Raw genomic sequence first — 19,852 nt, forward strand, 5'->3', positions numbered from 1 at the left:
CCATTCTGTTGACACCAGACAATTCCACAAAGAACAAACAGGAAAAATCATTCAAGCAACAAGCGTTATCTCGTAGTATGTGTATCAGTAATACAGCCTGCATTCCAAAACAATGCTGTACAAGTTAATTTATTTTGATCATGTTTCTACTGCCATCTGTTTGCATAACCCAGCCACTGGTGTAGCAGGAACTGCAAACTGATCAATGAACTGGTGACTGATGCTTGGAAAATAACCTTGTAGCAGGTTGTTAGAAATTTTGCATTCTACCTTGAATCTTACTTCATTGTTTAGATGAACCATCTTATTCTCTGTTTCATTGAAAAGAAACCAAAGCCTACCTCCCAAAGGGATAAAGTACACTGGAACACTTACCTAGAGCTGTAAAATCTGAACCAGATTTGAACAGAGCTGAAGCGAGGAGCTGAAACTGTAAAAGAAAAAGAGGGGGCAAATTAGCTGGCTAAACACATCAGAAAAAAATAACTTCTATAATTTTGACCACTTATTAGCCACCATATGTCTCTGTACATAAGTCTATTTACCAAATGGAGTGGCAAGAACACCACATTTAAAGAATATGCAGATTTTTCTACTGGACTGCTCGTCGTTTTTCAAAATACTGGACCAAGACCTGGAATTGGTTTATTTTAAAAATTTATTAAAATATGTATTTATTAACAAACAACTGGTCAACTGAAATAAGAAAATTATTAATTTGGGAATCTATTACATATAGACATATTGGAGCCCTGGACACCAGTTCTTAGTATATATGCATTCTCACTTCAAAAATAAACACATGCTACTTACTATAAAATACCCGCTGTCTCTGCTGTGTAAATCAAACTGAGAAAAAAAAGCATAGTTATTATGTATAGGCCATTCCTACATTACAAGTTAGACTGGGATTCCACGATCACGTATAATTATATTGCTATATAATTATGAAGGTTCAAAGGCCTTTTATACACTGAAATAATATAAATGTTGATTAGATTCCTGGGCTAGTCAGTTAGCTCATTTAAAACAGACACTGTAACTGAATAATAATAAAACAAAATAAGACAAAACTATTGCCAACACTGGTAATTTAACAAATTGGTAAAAAAAAAAAAAAATTTTAGGAGAATTTTTTATATTTCTCTTGAATGAGGATAATAGAAAACAGGAAAGTTAAAGGAAAGAATAAGAGGAGATAAACGGGTAGAATGTGAATGGAGTTACTTGGCACTTTGCAAGGCTGAGCGGCTGATGCCACTGATTCCTCAGGACGTACTTTTATACCTATGCTCCCAACCTTTCAACTTTCAGTCATCAACTACACTAATGTCTGTCAGCACTGATGAATGGTCCTTTGAAGATTAGAAAGTACACAAATATTCCAGAAGTAACTATCTAAGCAATAGTTAGGAAAAAGGAAGCGTTAAAAATATATGGATGTTCTTTATATTATGCTGGGTATCAGTCCTCTGTCAGAGATACCTACTGCAAATATTATTTAGTCTGTGGCTTGCTTATTTTTTAAATAATGTTTTTTAATGAAGTTTTATTTTGCTGAAATCCAATTTATCAAGTTTTATCTTTTATGATTAGTGCCTTTGTGTCATGTCCAAGATATCTTTGCCCATCCCAAGGTTGTGGAGATAATCTGTTTTCTTCTTGAAGGTTTATTGTGTTGGGTTTTGTATTTATATCCATAATCCATCTTAAATTAATTTTTGTGTAAAATGCGAGATAGGGATTGAGATATCAGCACCATTTGTTAAAAAGACTTTCCTTTACCCAATGGACTTGGCAAGCTGGTAAAAAACACACACACAAAAAACAAAACTCAAGTGATTCTATATGTATGAGGGTCTATCGCTGGACTCTATTCTGTTCTATTGATCTATGTGTCTCTTAAGCCAGCACCACAATGCCTAGATTACTATGGCTTTATACAGAGTCCTGAAATTGGGTAATATGGGACCTCAAGCTGTGCTTTTCTGTTTCAGGATTATTTTAACTATTCCAGGGTCTTTGTATTCCCATATAAATTTTAGAATCAGTTTGTCTATTTCGACAACAACAACGACGATGAAACCCAAACTTGCCGGCATATTGATAGACTATTAAATTAAAAGCCAATTTGGAGAGAATGGACATCTTCATAATTTTCAGTCTGTCAATCCATAAATGTGATATATCTCTCCATTTATTTAGGTCTTCTTTAATTTCTTAAAACAGACTTATTACTACATATATGGTTTTTTGATATTAATATAAACAAGTTTTTTATTTTTTTTTATTTTTTTTTAGGGAAACAGGACTTTATTGAGGAACAGTGTGTACTTCCAGGACTTTTTTCCAAGTCGTTGTTGTCCTTTCAATCTTAGTTGTGGAGGGCGCAGCTCAGGGGGTGCAGCCCACCATCCCTTGCAGGAGTTGAACCAGCAACCTTGTGGTTGAGAGCCTGTGCTCCAACCAACTGAGCCATCTGTGAGGCAGCTCAGCTCAAGATGCCATGTTCAATCTTAGTTGCAGGGGGCAGAACCCACCATCCCTTGCGGGATTCGAGGAGTTGAACAGGCAACCTTGTGGTTGAGAGCCCACTGGCCCATGTAGGAATCAAACCGGCAACCTTCGGAATTAGGAGCACGGAGCTCCAACCGCCTGAGCCACGGGCGGCTCCTAAACAAATTTTAAAATTTCATTTGCTAACTGTTCATTGTTAATATAAAAATAATATTTTTTTTCTGTTGACCTTGTACTCTGTAACCTTTTAAAATTCACTTATCTTAGTATATTGTTTTGTAGACTGCGTGGAGTTTTCTATGTACACAATAATGTCCTCTACAATGGCAAACAATTTTACTTCCTTTTTTCCAATCTATAAGCTGTTTATTTCTTTTTCTTACATGCTGAATAGATGATATCTGTTGGCATGTTTTTCATAGATGTCCTTTATGAGATTAGGAAGTTTCTTTTTATTCTTAGTTTGCTAAGAATTTTTATCATGAATGGGTTTCAAATTTTGTCAAATGCCATCTCAATCATGCCTTATTGAGATGATCTATATGGTTTTTCTCCTTCACTTTGTCAATGCAGTAAATGACTGATTTTCAAATGTGAAACCAATCTTGTATTCCCAGGATAAATCCCCACTTGGTCATGTGCATTAACCTTTTTATATATTGCTGGATTCAATCAGGTAAAATTTTATGAAGAATTTTGCACATATTCCTGAGAGATTTTCTTTGCTTGTAATATTTTCTTGGGTTTTTATATCAGAGTAAAGCTGCTCCATAAAAGGAGTTAGAAAGTCTTCCTGTTTCTGAGAGCATGTAGAATTGATGTTTTTTCTTTCTTAAATGGTTGAAGAATTTACTGATACAGCCATCGAGGTGCACAGTTTTCAGTGTTAGAAAATTTTCAATTACAAAGTCAGTTTCTGTCTGTAATTGACATGGAGTTCCTTAAGATTTTCTAATTCTTCTTGTGTCTGCTTTGGTAAGTGGTGTTTTTCAAGGAATTTGTCCATTTTATCAAGTTGCTGAATTTGTTGACAAAGTTATTCATAATATCTCCTTGTTACCTTCTAACGTATGTATGATTTCCCCTTTTCATTTTTGATGTTGATAATTTGTTTCACTATTCATCTTTCAAATTTTTTCTATTGTTTGTTTCCTATTTGACTCATTTTCTCTCTTCTACTTAAGGGTTCACTTATTCCTCTTTCCTAACTTCTAAGATTTACTGGCTCTACATATAAAAGGATGGGGAAAAAACTGTCATTTAAATAATCTGATTAAATAAGTGAAACTGATATGTACGGGTCTAGGATTTTAACAGGTACCTAGTGATATTATATAATCTGAATAAATCAGGACCTTTCTTCCAAACTCTACACTTGAACATACAACTATCACCTCAGGATCTCCAGCTGGCTGTTTTATATGCATCTCAAACTGAATATATTCAACATTACACTCCTGATTCCAGTCACCACCTCCTACCCACCCACCACAAACCAGGTCTACCCAGAGGCTTCTCATTTTAGTTGATAGTAACTTCACCCACCTGCCAAAATCTTTGGAGTTATTTCTTGCAAACCTTACATCCAATCCACCATAAAATTCTGTTGATCCTACATTTAAAATATATTGAGAATCCAATCTATTTCCCTTCTCACTATTTCTACTGCTACTACTTTGGTCTGAGCTACAATAATCCCTTGCTTAGATTTCTACAATCTCTGCCTCCATCCTCATTCTCCTTCAGTCTACTCTCAATACAGTAGTTGGGGATCTAATTAAAACACACAGATCATACCACTCCTTTGCACAACACCCTCCCTGAACTAGCTCCTTGCTCATCCAGAATCAAAGTCAAAGCCCCAGCAATGGCTTACGAAGTCATTCAGTCTGATCTCCCAACCCCTGCTCTTCTCTCAGCTCGGACTACTCTTACCCCCTCACCTCTATTCAGCCACAGTGACCTCCCTGCTGTTCTCCTGAACAAAACCAGAATGCGCTCACCCTGGGGTCTTGGTTCTAGCCTTCCCTTTGCCAGGAACTATCTCCCCCAAATGATCAGCGTAGGTCACTTTTTCACATCCTTTGAGTCTGTGGAAATCTCATTTTTAAAAGCGGTCTATCATGATCATCGTATTTCATACAGCAACCGCCCAATTCTCATCTCCCTTTACCCTTTTTATCCCTCCTGTGCCTGGAAGAACGCCGGGCGTATTGCAGGGACTCAACACACATCTGTTAAATGAATGACACCAGCCCCGAGGAAGCTCAGAAGTGTACTTAATACAAAATGCGCAACACTGTTTGGAAACTTATTTTTTGAGTTCCTTCTCTATTACAGAGTCCTCTCTGAAACATGGTAAAAATGATTTAGATATACTTTTCTTGGGCCTCTTCTAGGAAAAAATGTCATTTTCATAAGGCTTACTAGAAGCCCATCATTAACTTAGAACTCATGTTCTGGAGGCTGGACAAAAGCCAAGAACCATGATTTGGTATATAGTTGGCAGTCATTTCCCCAACAACAGGCAATATGATGAACACCATCATGATAACCACCTCCGAAAATAAGAGAAACATCTAAAATCCACTTTTAGGGGCTGAGATAACCATTTAATATAATGAAAATTTTGTAAGGCACACACAGAGAACAAGAAAAGCTACTACAGAAAATGAACAGCGCTAAGGTCTTTCCTGATAAGAGCAATGATTTCTTAAAAGGGAAGTGAAGAGCTATATGCCTTACTAACAAACACTGTAAGTATACATACTGGAACTGTCTCCAAGAAATTTCTTTCCCCCAAACAAAATCTGTTCACACATTTTTCAACAAAACGATAATCTTACAGACCAGTAATTCTCAAAGTCAGGATATTTTCAGTTTTCTGTTACATAAGAGCAGACAGAAGAACATCTTATGGTGAGGGTATTGGTTGAGAAAGTTTCTGAAGTGATTCTGACGCTGACACACATGCACACCATTTTAACTAACTTCTACGAGGCCATAGACCTCTTGATAGATAAAACTTTTAAGAAACAGAATGTAAGTCTGTGGCATACAAAATCATAATTTGAGACTATTGAGGAAAGGAGAAAAAGAGAACCCACTACCAAAATTTAAGAAATGGCTCTGTTTGAACTTGAGATACCTCCCTGTTCTGGTTTTTCCCATCAGCTTAGCTTTAAGAACAAACTGTCTTGTTTTCTTTGGCGTACTTGCAGCTCACACAGCTGAAATTATTTTCTTGGCAATATTCTGTTTTGTTTTGGTTTTAAAAAATAAGAAAAAATGAATGTTCCCGGGTTATAGCCATTTTAGATAGACTATGGAGAAAACACAAGGAAATCTATTTATAACTTTCAAATGCATGATCTAACAAAACGAACATTACTGGACTCTCTACAATTATGTTCAGTTATAAACCACAACAGATTAAATCAAATATTTTCTGCTACTCGGCAAAACTGGGGTAATTTCCCTTATTTCAAATAGTATCGTGAATTGACGCAAGGAAAGACAATGAACTGCACCCCTTCAGGGGGTTCTACAGGGTGTTCTGATGATTCTCCACCTCGTGAAAAGTTGTGACCAAGATTGAGTAAGAGAAATAGGATTTATTTTCACAGTAGGCAACTCTGAAAGAGTATCTCTGTGCTTTGGTGCCAAGGACACGCAGGCTCTACTGCTGGGAAGTACCATGAACCTGGCGCCTGGAGTTGATTTGCTCTCAAATCTGAAACCTGTGTCAATGCTGAGCAGAGAAAAACCCAGCTTGACGCTGCTCTTACAAAGCTAAAGCAAAGCAACAACTAATAGAGAAACAGATGTCAGGGGCAGAACTACATACAATCAGCACCAATTCAGTGAGTGGAAGGTAAAACGGATTACAGTTCAGATGTTGCTAGATGAATCGTGAACAGAATGGCTGGCAAAGGGAAAAAGTGACAAAGGGAATCTCAGAAGTTAATAGGAAGACAGGCTGTAAAATCATGAAACTGGTTGCAGGTATATTCACACGCTGTGGAAAGGCAAATAATAAACAGGACACTGTATTAACTCTTCTGCTTCCATCTCATGCTATGTAACAAAAAAACTGAAAAGCAATAATCTGCTACAAATTTCTCAAGCTTAGGGACTACTGATGAATGGAGTCAGCCGCCTACATCGGTGGGACCACACTGCTACAACACTCATCTAACTAAGTGTCAAAGCAGCAAGCATTCCACTTCCATCAACCTCTCTTCACTTTCTCCTTACAGAGAGGGGAGTTTTCTTTCTTCTCTTAAAGGATTCTGGAGCATCCGCAGAAAAGTTTCTATCAAACCATTATGTAATCCTTGAGTAACTGAAGCATGGGACTATGGAAGTAAAAAGTTCCATTTCTTTCCCCAGAACACAAAACTAATTATCTCAGTTAAAACTTTATACCTGGGAATCCTTTTCTAAATGGAGCAAGGGTTTTCTGTGTGACTTCAATGTTCTATTACATGAAAATAAGCCTGCTCTATTTTTCTTCCATCTGCTCTGTGCCATTATTAGTGTCGTATTTTCCTTTAAACATCTGAGAGCAACATCAACAAATATAAGTTAGAAAGACTTTTTTTTAAAGCTCAGTTTCTGAAGTTTATCACCACTTTTACCTCTTTTGTCTCTTCTGGGTCTGAATGATCCACAGTTATATAAAGATCGTTTTGCAAATATTTCAGAGCACTAAGGGGATCCATTTGGGCCTTTTCTTCAAACCTAGGAAAGGTAAACAAGAATAATAACTGTCTGGAGTTATGAGAAACATCAGAAATGTCTTTTAGATCTGAAGCGAAACACTCTGTGTATGAGGAGGTATTGTGAATATCTAAACAACCCGTGTTTGCAAATCCAGAAGTAAGAAAATGTCGGCAGTTGTGTTCCTAGACATTGGGTGAGAGCACTTCCTACCCTCCTCTTAAAACTAAGATAAAGTCAACTAGAAAACAGTAAATATGTCAAATAGTTTACACAACAAAACTGCAAAAAAGCAAAATATTTCATAAAAAAACAAGTAGAAATAAAATGAAAATACTTGGTTAGATTTGTGTGATATACTTTTTTTTCCACTGGAGGTGCTTAACAGATACTTTAGAAACAGAAAGGAGTAGTTTCTTTTAGTGAGTATCATTAACACTGATTAGATATTTTTAATGAGACTATTTCAGTGCCTCAGTCAGTAATGACAACAATAACAAAAACAATTGCAGCAGCTCATGGAGCATTTGTTACGTGCTAGACATTGTATCAAGCCTTTTACATATATCACTTTGTTTATCCTCAGAATAACTCTATGATAAGTTTTATCATCAATTTTTTAAAAACAGATGAGAAACTGCAGCCCAGAGAATGAATCTGGCCAAGATAAGAGCTTGTAAGTGGCAGAAGTAGACTAAAACACAGGTCTGATTCCAAAGCTAAAAAGGAAACGAGTTCTCTTTAAAAAAAAAAGTCTGTTGGGACTATTTATCTATTTAAATAAGATAATGTCCTTTTGTTGTGGCATAATGGTATATGGATTTATTTCTAATAAATTTGTATGCTTTTCAAATGTACAAGGAGAAAGAGAAGACATTTAATTTCATTTGGGAAAGGAAAATAATGAGCTTTTCACAATGGTGTTCAGGCTGATGGTATCAATAATTTCCTGTCTTTAGAGCTAATCTCAGTGAGAAGGTACCTGTACTTCAAGCAGAGCAAAGACTAGCAAAATAGTACAGCTGTCTTGTACCACATGATACCATGATTGTCAGCCAGCCAGACGCGAGTTTCTTAGGCAGAGGCCATGTTACTCTGTCATCTTGTCCACAACGAATTAGACCAGAGCTGTGGCACCTGAGCCAAAAGCAATCGTCTCAAGCTTGATCAGCAGTGGCCTGGTGGGGACATTGTCTCCAGGGAACCCTTTCTAAGAAGATACTTTCTCTTAGACAATCAGAATGTGACATACACAGGACACATAAATGGCAGACTAAACTCAGAAGATAGTAAACAGAAGACATGCGATGATAGATTCCTTCCTTTCTTTCCTTCCTTCTGCTCTCCCTCCCTTCCTTCCTACCTACCTTTTTATCTGCCAAAGCCAAACCTAGCTACCTACCTAAGTGGCTCTGTCACTTATGGCTGAGTGACCTTACATGAGTTATATAACCCATTTAAAAATGCCTTCATTTCTGCTTTTATAAAATAGTGGTAACAGTGTTTACTCCATTAGCTTCTTGTGAGAATAATATGCAGGATCTAGCACACAAAAATTGCTCAATAAATGGTAGCTATTTTAATCATTACTTGCTAACCTTCTCCTTCCAAACTATAAATTTTTATCATCTAACACTGTCAGTAACTAAAAGGACAGGTACACTTCTCTACATTTTCTAATAGCTTATCACCTGCTAAAGCAAAAAGCAAACATCATTCAGGAGACATACATGAAAATGATTACGTGATTTTGCAATTAAATGGCAAAAGTAATGATGTAAAACTTTAATTATATTTGAAGTTGTATTCTGAAACATCAAATTATAAAGATATTTAGTCAACTATATCGTCACATTCGCTGTTAGGAAAATTATCAATCGGTCATGTATATGTCCATAATCTAGAAGTGATGTAACTTGAGGTTAGGCCTTGACTTACTTGATGATAGGTTTATCACCTTTATGGAATTTTTTCCCCATTATTTTAACAGCTGTAAAATTTCCTTGTCCTATATTTAAAAATTTTAGCATCAGTATCTATCTTCACTTTGTATTTTCCTTTGAAAGAGGAAATGAAAAGGAGAATAACAGGGCATTTACAGAAGTCATGATCTTCATAGTATTTACACAGTCATGTTACTAAATTTCCAAAGACTTAGGTAATACCAACAACCGCAGATAAATGTTAAAGAAGTTTCAGTGAATATTTTTATACCTGTGTTTTCTTATGAGGTACTTGCAATGCCTCAGTAAGTAATCTTTTGAAGGCCTACACAACTTCAGTGACCAGAAGTCATCTAATCTCATCTTTGGGGAGCAAGATTTTCCTGGATTCCCACCAAATAAATAATGCACCTAATAAAACAAACCAGATTTTAAAAAATGCATTCATACTCAAGAAACTACGTAAGCCATAGTAAAATTTCTCCATTTTGCTAGTAGTAACAGGTAACTTCCTCAGTCTTACTCTTATTAAAAAAAAAAATCAAAACATTGCATTTCTATCAAAGGCTTCTATTGATTTTTCTCAAGTCTTCATTTTACTTTAATTACTGTGGCTACTTCCTTCAATTACATTTTATATTAAAATAAGTTCTATTACCACAATTACACTGACAACGGAAAACATGAAACAAAAGCAATGATAGTGGGAAAATTAAGAAACGAAACCTCTGTTAAAATTGGAGTTGGGATAGCCTGCAGAAGTAGCTCTCACTCCCCACCATTGGAAGTCAATTACCCCATACTGGAAGATGTCAATTACAGACCCCAACAGGAAGAGAGCTACCTTTCATTCTCAAACAGGAAATGCAACTACTTTACTACCCCAGTAGGAAGAAGGAAAATTTTCTTCTTGAGCAGCAATAAGCCCAGCCAACTGAAATGCTGCAGCTCAGCCAATGAGAAGCGTCACCTGGCCGCTTATTTTCCTCCAGTGAACTTTCATTTTTCTTACTGATGACTTCTTGTCCCACCCTCCTTTCTAGAAGACTTCCATCTTGTATAACCCCTCAGAGTAGCTCTCTGCTTGCTAGATGAGATGCTGCCGAATCCATACATCATTTAATCAAGCCAATTAGATCTTCAAGTTTACTCAGTTAAATTTTGTTTATTAACAATACTAAGACGTTAATCCAAGAATAGTGTGCTTACCGCAACGAATAATGGGGATTATCAAGTTAATCAAGTGTCGATCGTAATAAAATATATATTTTTAAAAATGACACACATGTAGAATCACTGAAGGTGAACAGTAACTAGAAACTTTTCTAAATTTCAGCGTTGTAATTTTGCTCTAGGCTTAATGTCAAATATTAAATGGCACATATAATTTGTGAAGTAACTTTTAAAATATTATCCCATTATTCAAGTAATGCCAAAAAGAAATGTAAAAGCAATGCAATAATGAGTTCACTATTATATTAGTTACAGTTTTAGTGATATTCTGTACTTACACAAAATGTTAAAGCATTTTTTGAAATTTAAAAAAATTTATATTCAATAATGTTACAGAATAGCATTATTCTATCTATCCTATGGATGGAAATTCATTTACCCTTTAATTTGGGAGATGCTAAGAAAAAGAGCTTTTATCCACTCCCATGGTATCTTTTACCTAAAGGTCTCAAAGGATATAGAATCTAAATAATCATCTATGGCCTAAAAACAGAAATAATACAGGTTTTGTCAATAATTTACTATACAATTTGAGCCCAATCACTAAACTACCAGGAATTATGGACTATGAAAAAATGTTATTCTCTTAAAACAGTTTATTTAGGGAGAAATCATATTGAATAGCTGCTACATATTCTATTGAATGTGTGCTATGTATTATAACTTTTTAGTCAAATTCACTCAAAAGTAATCAAAAGCAAATATTTTGCGATTCTTTCAGATTGACGGTCATGGAAAATTTACAGGTCAATGCAGTCAGGATACCTTGTGTAACTCATCATATACAAGCTGGTGGGCAAATCTTGGACATGGTTCTTCCTCCTGAAGACTTTTACTTGGATTATCCTTTGCAGCTTGATCGTTTTTGTAGACGCAAGACCTGCAAGACATTGCTGTTAAGGCATTCTACCCTAGAAAGCAGCTGTGCTCATAATGTTCAAGAATTGTAGACAGCAAGTTAACTGCATGTCTAATTACCAACAAAACAAATTAATTTGTTTACGTCAAATCTTAAAAGTTCTGGTCATCCGCACAAAATAATGTGAATTGGTTGGAACTGAGTTCTCCAGTTCTTCTCATGTCCGTCAAAACCTCACGTAAGAACAACGCACCTTGTGTTAAGGGACACAAAGAGCATTTAGGAGGCTCAACCCAAAGGCTGAGAGAGATAATATCTATCAATTCACAATAAAATGGGAGATTGTTTTCATTTCTACTGTAAATAAAAATGAAAACATATTTAGAAAATAATCAATTTCTTAGTTGCTGAGCACCACCCCCTATTACTGAACGGAAGAAGCTCTCTGAAGTGCCTCTTTTCTAGAATATTCATTTATGCAGTAGTCACACGATGTTAGAACTAGATCCTCCAGGCCAGTGTTTTTGAAAACAAAATGTGTAGCACCAGCTCTGTGAGATGCTCTGTGACAAAAAGTCCTGGTTTGAAAATGCTAAATAATGCCTCTCCGCCCCTGCTTCATTTTTATAAAAACTAAGAATTGGGAACATTAAAAAACACATTGTTCTCAAGTCAGCAAAAACATAGACTAAATTACAATTTTTTGCCCCAGACTAGGAACCATCTACTAATAGAACAATTCATAGGTAAAATCCATTCACTGAACATCACTGTACATACAGGCACCGCTTCTGCCTTTTTCCCTCAATATTGACATTTAAATGTCTGACATCACAAATTCACATCAGCCTTCCCTCTCTCTTCTTTTGAACCAACCACCTCAATAAATGTCACGTTGGGATTGCAGCACAGACAAGGGCTCTTACCAACTATTCCTCACTATGTCGTAAATCCAGAATGAATTTCTGACGTTCTCTTCCCTCTTTTCCTTGTCTTTGCTGAGTCCAGATAAGACATGGATTTCATTCAGTTCTGGATCAATGGTTGCTCTCTGTGTGAATCCTGTCATTGGAACTACAAATTGAAAGAGAAAATAAGATGACAATATTCATATTGAATGACAGATTAGTGCTCCTCTGTGAAAGAGTAATACATCCTTACCCTGCTCTGTGTCCACAGAATTTATGTTCTAACATTCTATATAACTTTTATGTTAAACAACAAACAATTATTTACTGCCTTCTCTCTACTCTGGCATATAAACTCTACAAGGACCAAGGTTGTTTGGTTCACTGTTTTGTTTCTAGTGCCTATAATAGTGAATAATGCCTGACATGTAACAGTTACCCAGCTATCTGCATAAATCAATGATAACTACCAGAATAGAGCTAGAAAGACGAAAAAGGTAGAAGGAGGTATGCAATGTAATCATTTTTTTTTTTTGAGGGAATGGGCAACACTTTAATTAACTGGTTTATTATCTGGCTCAGCTCTAATTTAACAGTAGAGATAAACTATTCAAATCTTGACCTGGAAAAACAATATCTGACAAAAACTGAAACACAGGTTTGTTTAGTATGGTCAGAGTCATCATCTAAAATTTTGTTCATGACATACAATGAAGTGACATAATTTCCAAGAAGAAAAATTAAACATTTTGGGGTATATATCACTTTGTTTTCTGAAGTGATCAAACTCCCCCAAGTTAATAACGTTTTATTTTTCTAAGAAATCCATTAAATGAGTGATAGTCATTCTGCACTATCCAGTAATTTGAAAACATCGGTATGGCAAATGCAAATTATTTTCATCATTGTTATTTGGAAATATTAGTTGAAATATAATGTTATGGCACACAACTAATTGCCGTGTATTTAAAACAATGTCATTGTTTCAACACCACATTTCTTGTAAGTGAACAATTATCATAGACTCAAAAAGCTAACCAAACATCAAACTGAAGTATTTCAATCAATCCAGAATACTATGGCAGGAGACGCTAGCCACATTGATCTTCATTTGTTTGCCTTTATCTACTTTACTAGGGCCAAATCATCCAGTATCTATTCTTTCCCAGTTTACCTTAAATTCAGGTGTCCTTTTACATTCCTATTCAATAAGTTTGCTTGAGATATTTTAGACTCTCCAAATGTATTCCATAGTAAATATATTAAGAAAATCACACACACACACACACACACACAATACATAATTTGTATGTATCCATACACAAGTACATTTATATTTATATACATACATACATTGACCTAATCTTAATAGTAACCTCACCCCTTGGGTCATAGTCGTTAGTGGTTAAGTAAAGTCTGGTATTTTCTTAATAAGGCTTGGTAAACTTTCAAAAGTGCCAAAGTTCTGACCTATGTTCCTCAGATAACCTTGGAAGAAAGACAAAACCATAAAGAAATGAAATCACTTTCAATAATAGGCACCGCTTTTGCCTTATTGGAAGTGGAGGACATAACTTCCTAAATTTATTGCACTTACATTTCTTTATCCCATTTTATCTTAATACTAAGTTGTTGTTTTTCTTTAAATACATTTTATTGGGGAATATTGGGGGACAGTGTGTTTCTCCAGGGCCCATCAACTCTCCAAGTCATTGCCCTTCAATCTCGTTGTGGAGGGCGCAGCTCAGCTCCAAGTCCAGTTGCCGTTTCCAATCTTCAGTTGCAGGGGGCAGGGGCACAGCCCACTATCCCTTGTGGGAATTGACCCGGCAACCCTGTTGCTCAGAGCTCACGCTCTAATTAACTAGACCATCCAGCCGCCCTGCTTTCTTTTTTTTAAAGATTAAAAATAGTACCTCTTTATTATATTTTATTTTTAAAAAATTTTTTTCAGTTACACTTAACAGTCAATATTATTTTATATTCGTTTAAGCATAGTGGTTAGACATTTATATAATTTATGCAGTAATCCCTCTGATTAGTCTAGTACCGACTTGGCACTATACATAGTTGTTGTAACATTACTATGTTCTCTATGATCTCACTTATATGTGGAATCTAATGAACAAAACAAACAAACAAACAAACAAAACAGAAACAGACTCATAGATACTCATAGATACAGAGAACAAACTGATGGTTGCCAGAGAGGGCGGGGGTTGGGGAACTGGGTGAGAAAGGCGAAGGGATTAAGAAATACAAATTGGTAGTTACAAAACAGTCACGGGGAATTAAGAATTCTATAACATGGGTTGGCAAACTATGGCTTGATCAGGCCTACTTAGTGTCAAACGAGGCCTCCTCCATTCATTTACATTTTGTCTGTGGCTGTTTTCACAGCAAGGTTGAATAGTTATAACAGCAAAGTTGTTGTCTGCAAAACTGAAAATATTTCTATCTGATTCTTCATAGAAGAAGTCTGCTGAGCTTTGCTCTATAATCTTTTAAAACGAAACAAACTGCTTACCTTAATAAGGACCCAGTAAGGAAATGGAAATTTTTGAGTGGAATGGACGTCAATGGAGAGAGAAAGAAATTTTGAATTCTATAAAGGAAGGTAGAATCTTCAGAAAGGGGATAAAAGGAGTATTAGGCTGAGGGAGATGTGGAATAATATGGAAAAATAAAAAACCAAATTTTACATGCTTCCTTTTGCATGTTGTCACATTTTGCCTAGAAGCATCTTAACAGAAAAGAAAAATGACAAGGGTTGCTTCTCGAAAAGAGAAGCAGTGGGCAGGTTTACAATACTCAGGGAGTTAAGACTACCCTGTTAGCAAAATATGTGCTATAAAGTATTATAAAAAATTACTTTGATTACATAGCATACTTTCCCACTTTTTTGATCTTTTATATCCAATATGCCGCTTACTCTGCACAATGTTGATTCTGTCTCCCAGTTATATATTCAAATCTATTACTGGTTTTTTGAACAACTTTATAGCGGTATCATTCACATACCATACAATTCACCCATTTAAAGTGTATAACTTGGTGTTTTTTTATACATCCTCTGAAAAAGCATCATCAAAATCTGATTTTAAAATGTTTTCATTTCTCCAAAAGGGAACCCCATATCCATTAGCAGTCACTCCCCACTCCCCCCTTTTCATGTCCCCACTGAGTGGCTGCATCATTTGACATGTCCAACAATGTAAGGTTCTAATTTCTCCACACCCTCATCAACATTTGCTATTGTCCATCTTTTTTATTATAGCCATCTTAGTGAGTGTAAAATGATACCTTACTGTGGTTTTGATTTGCATTTCCTGAATAACTAATGATGTTAAACACCTTTTTATGTGCTTAACAGCCATTGGTCATCTTGTTTGCAAAAATGTCTATTCAAATCTTCTGCCCATTTTTAAATTGGGTTATCTGTTCTTTTATTACTGAGTGTTAAAAGTTCTTTCTATACTCAAGATAAAAATCCCTTGGGGCGGCTGGTTGGCTCAGTTGCTTAGAGCGCAGCACTCATAACACCAAGGTCACCGGTTTGATTCCCACATGGGCGAGTCAGAGGCGCCCTCCACAACTAGAATAAAAAACAACGACTTGACTTGGAGCTGATGGGTCCTGGAAAAACACACTGTTCCCCAGTATTCCACAATAAAAAATTAAAAAAAAAAAAGAAGTTCCTTATCAGATATATGATTAGCAATAATGTTCTCCCATTCTATGGTTGTCTTAATACTTTTTTAAATGGTATTCTTTACAACACACAGGTTTTCATTTTGATGAAATTCAATGTATCTATTTTTTTCTTTTGTCATTTGTGCTCTAGTATTGATTTTGTGCGAGCTAGAGTTAGAGGGACATAATAACTCATTATAAGGCATAGACAATTAATATGCTAAGTGCCTAAAACAAGACATTGATCTTCAAAGCAAAAAATAAAAAATTACAGGCAAACGAAGATATTAAACCACTGGGTTCAATATTGGTTTCACATTTTCAAGTTATTTCACTTCAACAAATCTTTAATCTTTACAAATGCTAATAAAATTCTATTGGGTGTGAAAGAAATGACTGTCTCGAGAGAATGCTCTCTTTTTAGCAGTATTAGCCTCAAAGCTCTCAAAGTATTTTTGTAACAGTATCCCTATTTATAAAAGTAATTTCCAACTTAAAAACATCTGTTTGGAGTTATTTTGCTTATAATATAGAAATCAGATCTGTGTATTCAATAGGTTTTTGAAAAGTAGACTAGGAACTTCAACACCAATAAGTATTGGAAACGAAAGGGGATGAAAGAAAATCTTGTTTTAATTTAGACTTTCCTATTTAACTGTGATTTCATGTAAGAAACTTTTTTGGAACTCAATTTTCTCCTTTTAAAGTTGAAAGGAGAGCTAGACAATGTACTGGGTCTCTTCAAAGTTGAAATTTCTGTTGTTAAGCTAAAACTCAGGAGGGTGATAGCAGTGACAGGAAAAAAAGTTTCAGTAATTAAACCGGTGTTAGTGTGCAGCATGGATACGCAAAGTGAGAGACTCTTGAGATACAAGTGATACAGGAGGCTGTTATGCTTATAATGGAGTGAACTGGAAGAAGGTAGTAAGGAACTATCATAAAGAATCACTATATCTACGAAATGGTTATCATCAGCACAAGAAGGGTTGATATTATGTCATAAGCACACACAAAAAATCCCTAGACTGACATAACAGAGGCAAAGCTTAGAGCAGAAACTTATGAAAAATAAGAGTAAAAACGTTTCACTGAATTTTTTTGAAGATATCCAAATATTTTACTTTAAGAATACTCAAAAGCTAAATTTCTCAAGGACAAAATTTCTATTAATCCTTATATTTACAGACCCGTATAAATATAATTTTTATTGCATACATGAAGGAAGGAAAAATGTCCCTTTCACCAATCTTAGGACTTTTACCTTTCCTAAATTCTAGGAATTTATCTTCATTATACCCTCAATTATTTCACTTTGTTAAATTTTATTTTTCTGTCCTTCTGAAACTGCTCTTAAGATGTTGGTATTTGTACAACTCTTCTCCATACCCTTTGGTTTTTCTTTTATATTTTCCATCTGTTTATCTTTTTTTCCTTTCCTGCTTCTTCCTGGAAGAGTATTCATTCTAATCTTTCAACTAATTAATTCATATCCATTCTATTTATAATATTTGTTGCATTCTTTATTTCAAATATTTTTTATATCTAATATTTCCATTTGGTTCTGTTTTTGATATTTGTATCTTATTTTATGTTACTAATGTGTTTCCTTGTATCTTTCCCTATATTGATCATGTTTGTTTTAAATTCTTGGTTCATCTGCTATAGATCATATATGCTGTCAATTTATTGATTTCTTTGGAGACAGTTGTAATCGTCAACTGTATAGTTATAATATTAGTCTGTGAGGTAATGTTTTTCTGAGGAGCAGCTACCTTTCTGTTAAGATATATTAGGCGGGACCAAAGGCGAGGTCTTAACTTCCGCGAGTTGAAGGAAAATGGAGGGAAAGAACCATCGGGTAGTGAGGCCTAAGCACGAAGAACCAGTGTATCACTTCCACTTACTATCACCCCCTGCGCAAAGGTTTCATACCTTTAAACCCTTGAGGGAAGTACAAGCTAGTCTCCCTGGCCTTGAAGGGTAAGGAAAAGAAGAAATGAATTACTGAGAATGGATGGTCAGTGCACATGTTTTCATCAGTTCTTAGCCCCAGTAGGGTTTCTGCATTTGTCATAATGTTGTTCTTTGGATTCCTGCACTAGTGCTATGGGGTACTGCTGCTAGTTTCTGTAGTGAAGGAGCAAGAATCAACTCAAGCTAATTTAGGGGACAGACTGTCTTCTGTCTCATTTAAAGAATTCCTGAAGACTAGTTGCCTCTCTTTATTTTTCCAGGGCTGACTTTGGGGAAGAGAATCAGCAGCCTGTGTTTGCTACTTTGGCAGAAATACTTTCCATTTTATAGTATTTTATATTGTTTGATTTCCACTTTATTAATTATGCACACTGCATTACTCCTGTAATCACTTATAAAAATAAACACTGGTTGAGCAAAAATGGCATTATCAAAAACTAAAAAGACCTAAAGATCAAAACCAAGAAAGAAGCTTTCATTCTAACATAAATATTAATACATCTTCTAATTAATTTTCTTCCCAGGAAGAAAACAAGGCTATCTTTTTCAATTTAATAGATTCTAATGGGTGGTAGAAGAGGGAGGGGGATAGGAGAGGAGATTTGCAACATATAATATTTTAAAAGCTTTTAGATTCAAATGCCAAAAAGCTTGATTGAATGCCAGGACTCTTAACCAGTCTTTGTAAAATGACTCACAAGGAAAAATTAATCAAACAGGTCAGTAAACAAGATCATATGTTAACCATGAACACTCTTCGAAAAGACACTTGTCTGAGAAAACAGAGTTAAGAACTATACAACAAACAACTACTACTGCCAACCTATTTTTTGTCTTACCAGAAAATTATAATAATAATCCTTCAACTCGCCTATTTTTTCTTTAGCATCTTTAAAACTTGAAATAGTACAGCTAAAGAGAAAATCAAATAAAATACTTTATCTGAGGGTCTCAATCACATTTTTTTTCATTCTTTTTCTTTGGTTTACCCAATAAGGAGAGATTTACCAGAATTTGTAATATAAGGAAACCCTATATGAAGGATAAACAGCTAGAAATATTTTTGAGTCATTTTAATTCCTGAGGAAGATACATTATTGTATTAATTCATGAACTAATCTGAACTCTCTTTTTGTTTCATGATCCATTGCACATATTCATTAATTTAGTTGAGACACACGAAAAAAATAATTCTCAGAACTATCACAGAAATATAAATTTAATAAAAACAGCTTTCCATACATTCTCTATTGGTTAGTATATTTTCAGTTTCAAGTAACAGAAAATCTAAATAATAGTGGATTAACATATATGACAAAATTTTGCAAGTAGACATTTCTAGGGTTATTTCAGCAATTCAACCCAATCATGGGGCAGGCTAACATCCCTACAATCCTCTTGGCCTTCCTCCCATTTTTGAAAGTTGCCCGTACCCACATTAAGCATCACTTCCTTTTACAGAGCACACAAAGCAGGGAGAAAAAGAACTCTTTCAGCATCTGTTTCTTAGGATATTTTTTTCTCAAATGTCTTCCAGAAGACTTTCCTTCTGTCTCATTGGTCAGAGGAAGGGAAAGCAAAATAATCTGGCAAAGGATAATAATGACTGCTTGAGACTAACCATGCTTCATCCCCTGGGGCTGGGCCACTTGCCATTAAACAAAACCAAGGTTTGGTTAACAAGAAGAAAGGGCCAATGGCTATCTGGTAGGCAACCAACAGTGTCTACCACATTCTCATCTTCTAAATTTGGGACATTTTACATGTTAAATGAGGCCCTATTAAGCTCCAATGATAACTCTAGCTTACAACTTCTTTTATTTTACCTAAACCTGGTTCCTACCACTCATTATTTACTTTTTGTAAAATTCCAACTAGCTTTTAACACTCAACAATATAGTATCGATCTATCCCAGCTGTATTAAGCTACAAAGAATTCATCTAACTGAATAGATCAACCATAATTTATTTAACTGGTTACCAACTGATGGAGAATTAAAGGT

At 35.3% G+C, this 19,852-nt stretch overlaps 1 protein-coding gene across 9 annotated transcripts in view; it reads right to left on the reverse strand.

Annotated features, from left to right (window-relative positions):
• MKLN1 (muskelin 1) overlaps positions 1-19,852 on the reverse strand; it is a 283,551-nt gene that overhangs the window by 17,210 nt on the left and 246,489 nt on the right. For all 9 annotated transcript variants that reach the window (XM_074315595.1, XM_074315597.1, XM_074315599.1 and 6 more), the window contains 5 exons: positions 12,201-12,348; positions 11,181-11,295; positions 9,454-9,593; positions 7,158-7,260; positions 376-430 (listed from right to left, as the gene is read on the reverse strand). In XM_074315595.1, the coding sequence (XP_074171696.1) occupies positions 376-430; positions 7,158-7,260; positions 9,454-9,593; positions 11,181-11,295; positions 12,201-12,348 (561 nt within the window). The remainder of the gene's footprint in view (positions 1-375; positions 431-7,157; positions 7,261-9,453; positions 9,594-11,180; positions 11,296-12,200; positions 12,349-19,852) is intronic.

This window comes from Rhinolophus sinicus, linkage group LG11, assembly GCF_036562045.2.
Source record: "Rhinolophus sinicus isolate RSC01 linkage group LG11, ASM3656204v1, whole genome shotgun sequence".
Lineage (NCBI taxonomy): Eukaryota > Metazoa > Chordata > Mammalia > Chiroptera > Rhinolophidae > Rhinolophus > Rhinolophus sinicus.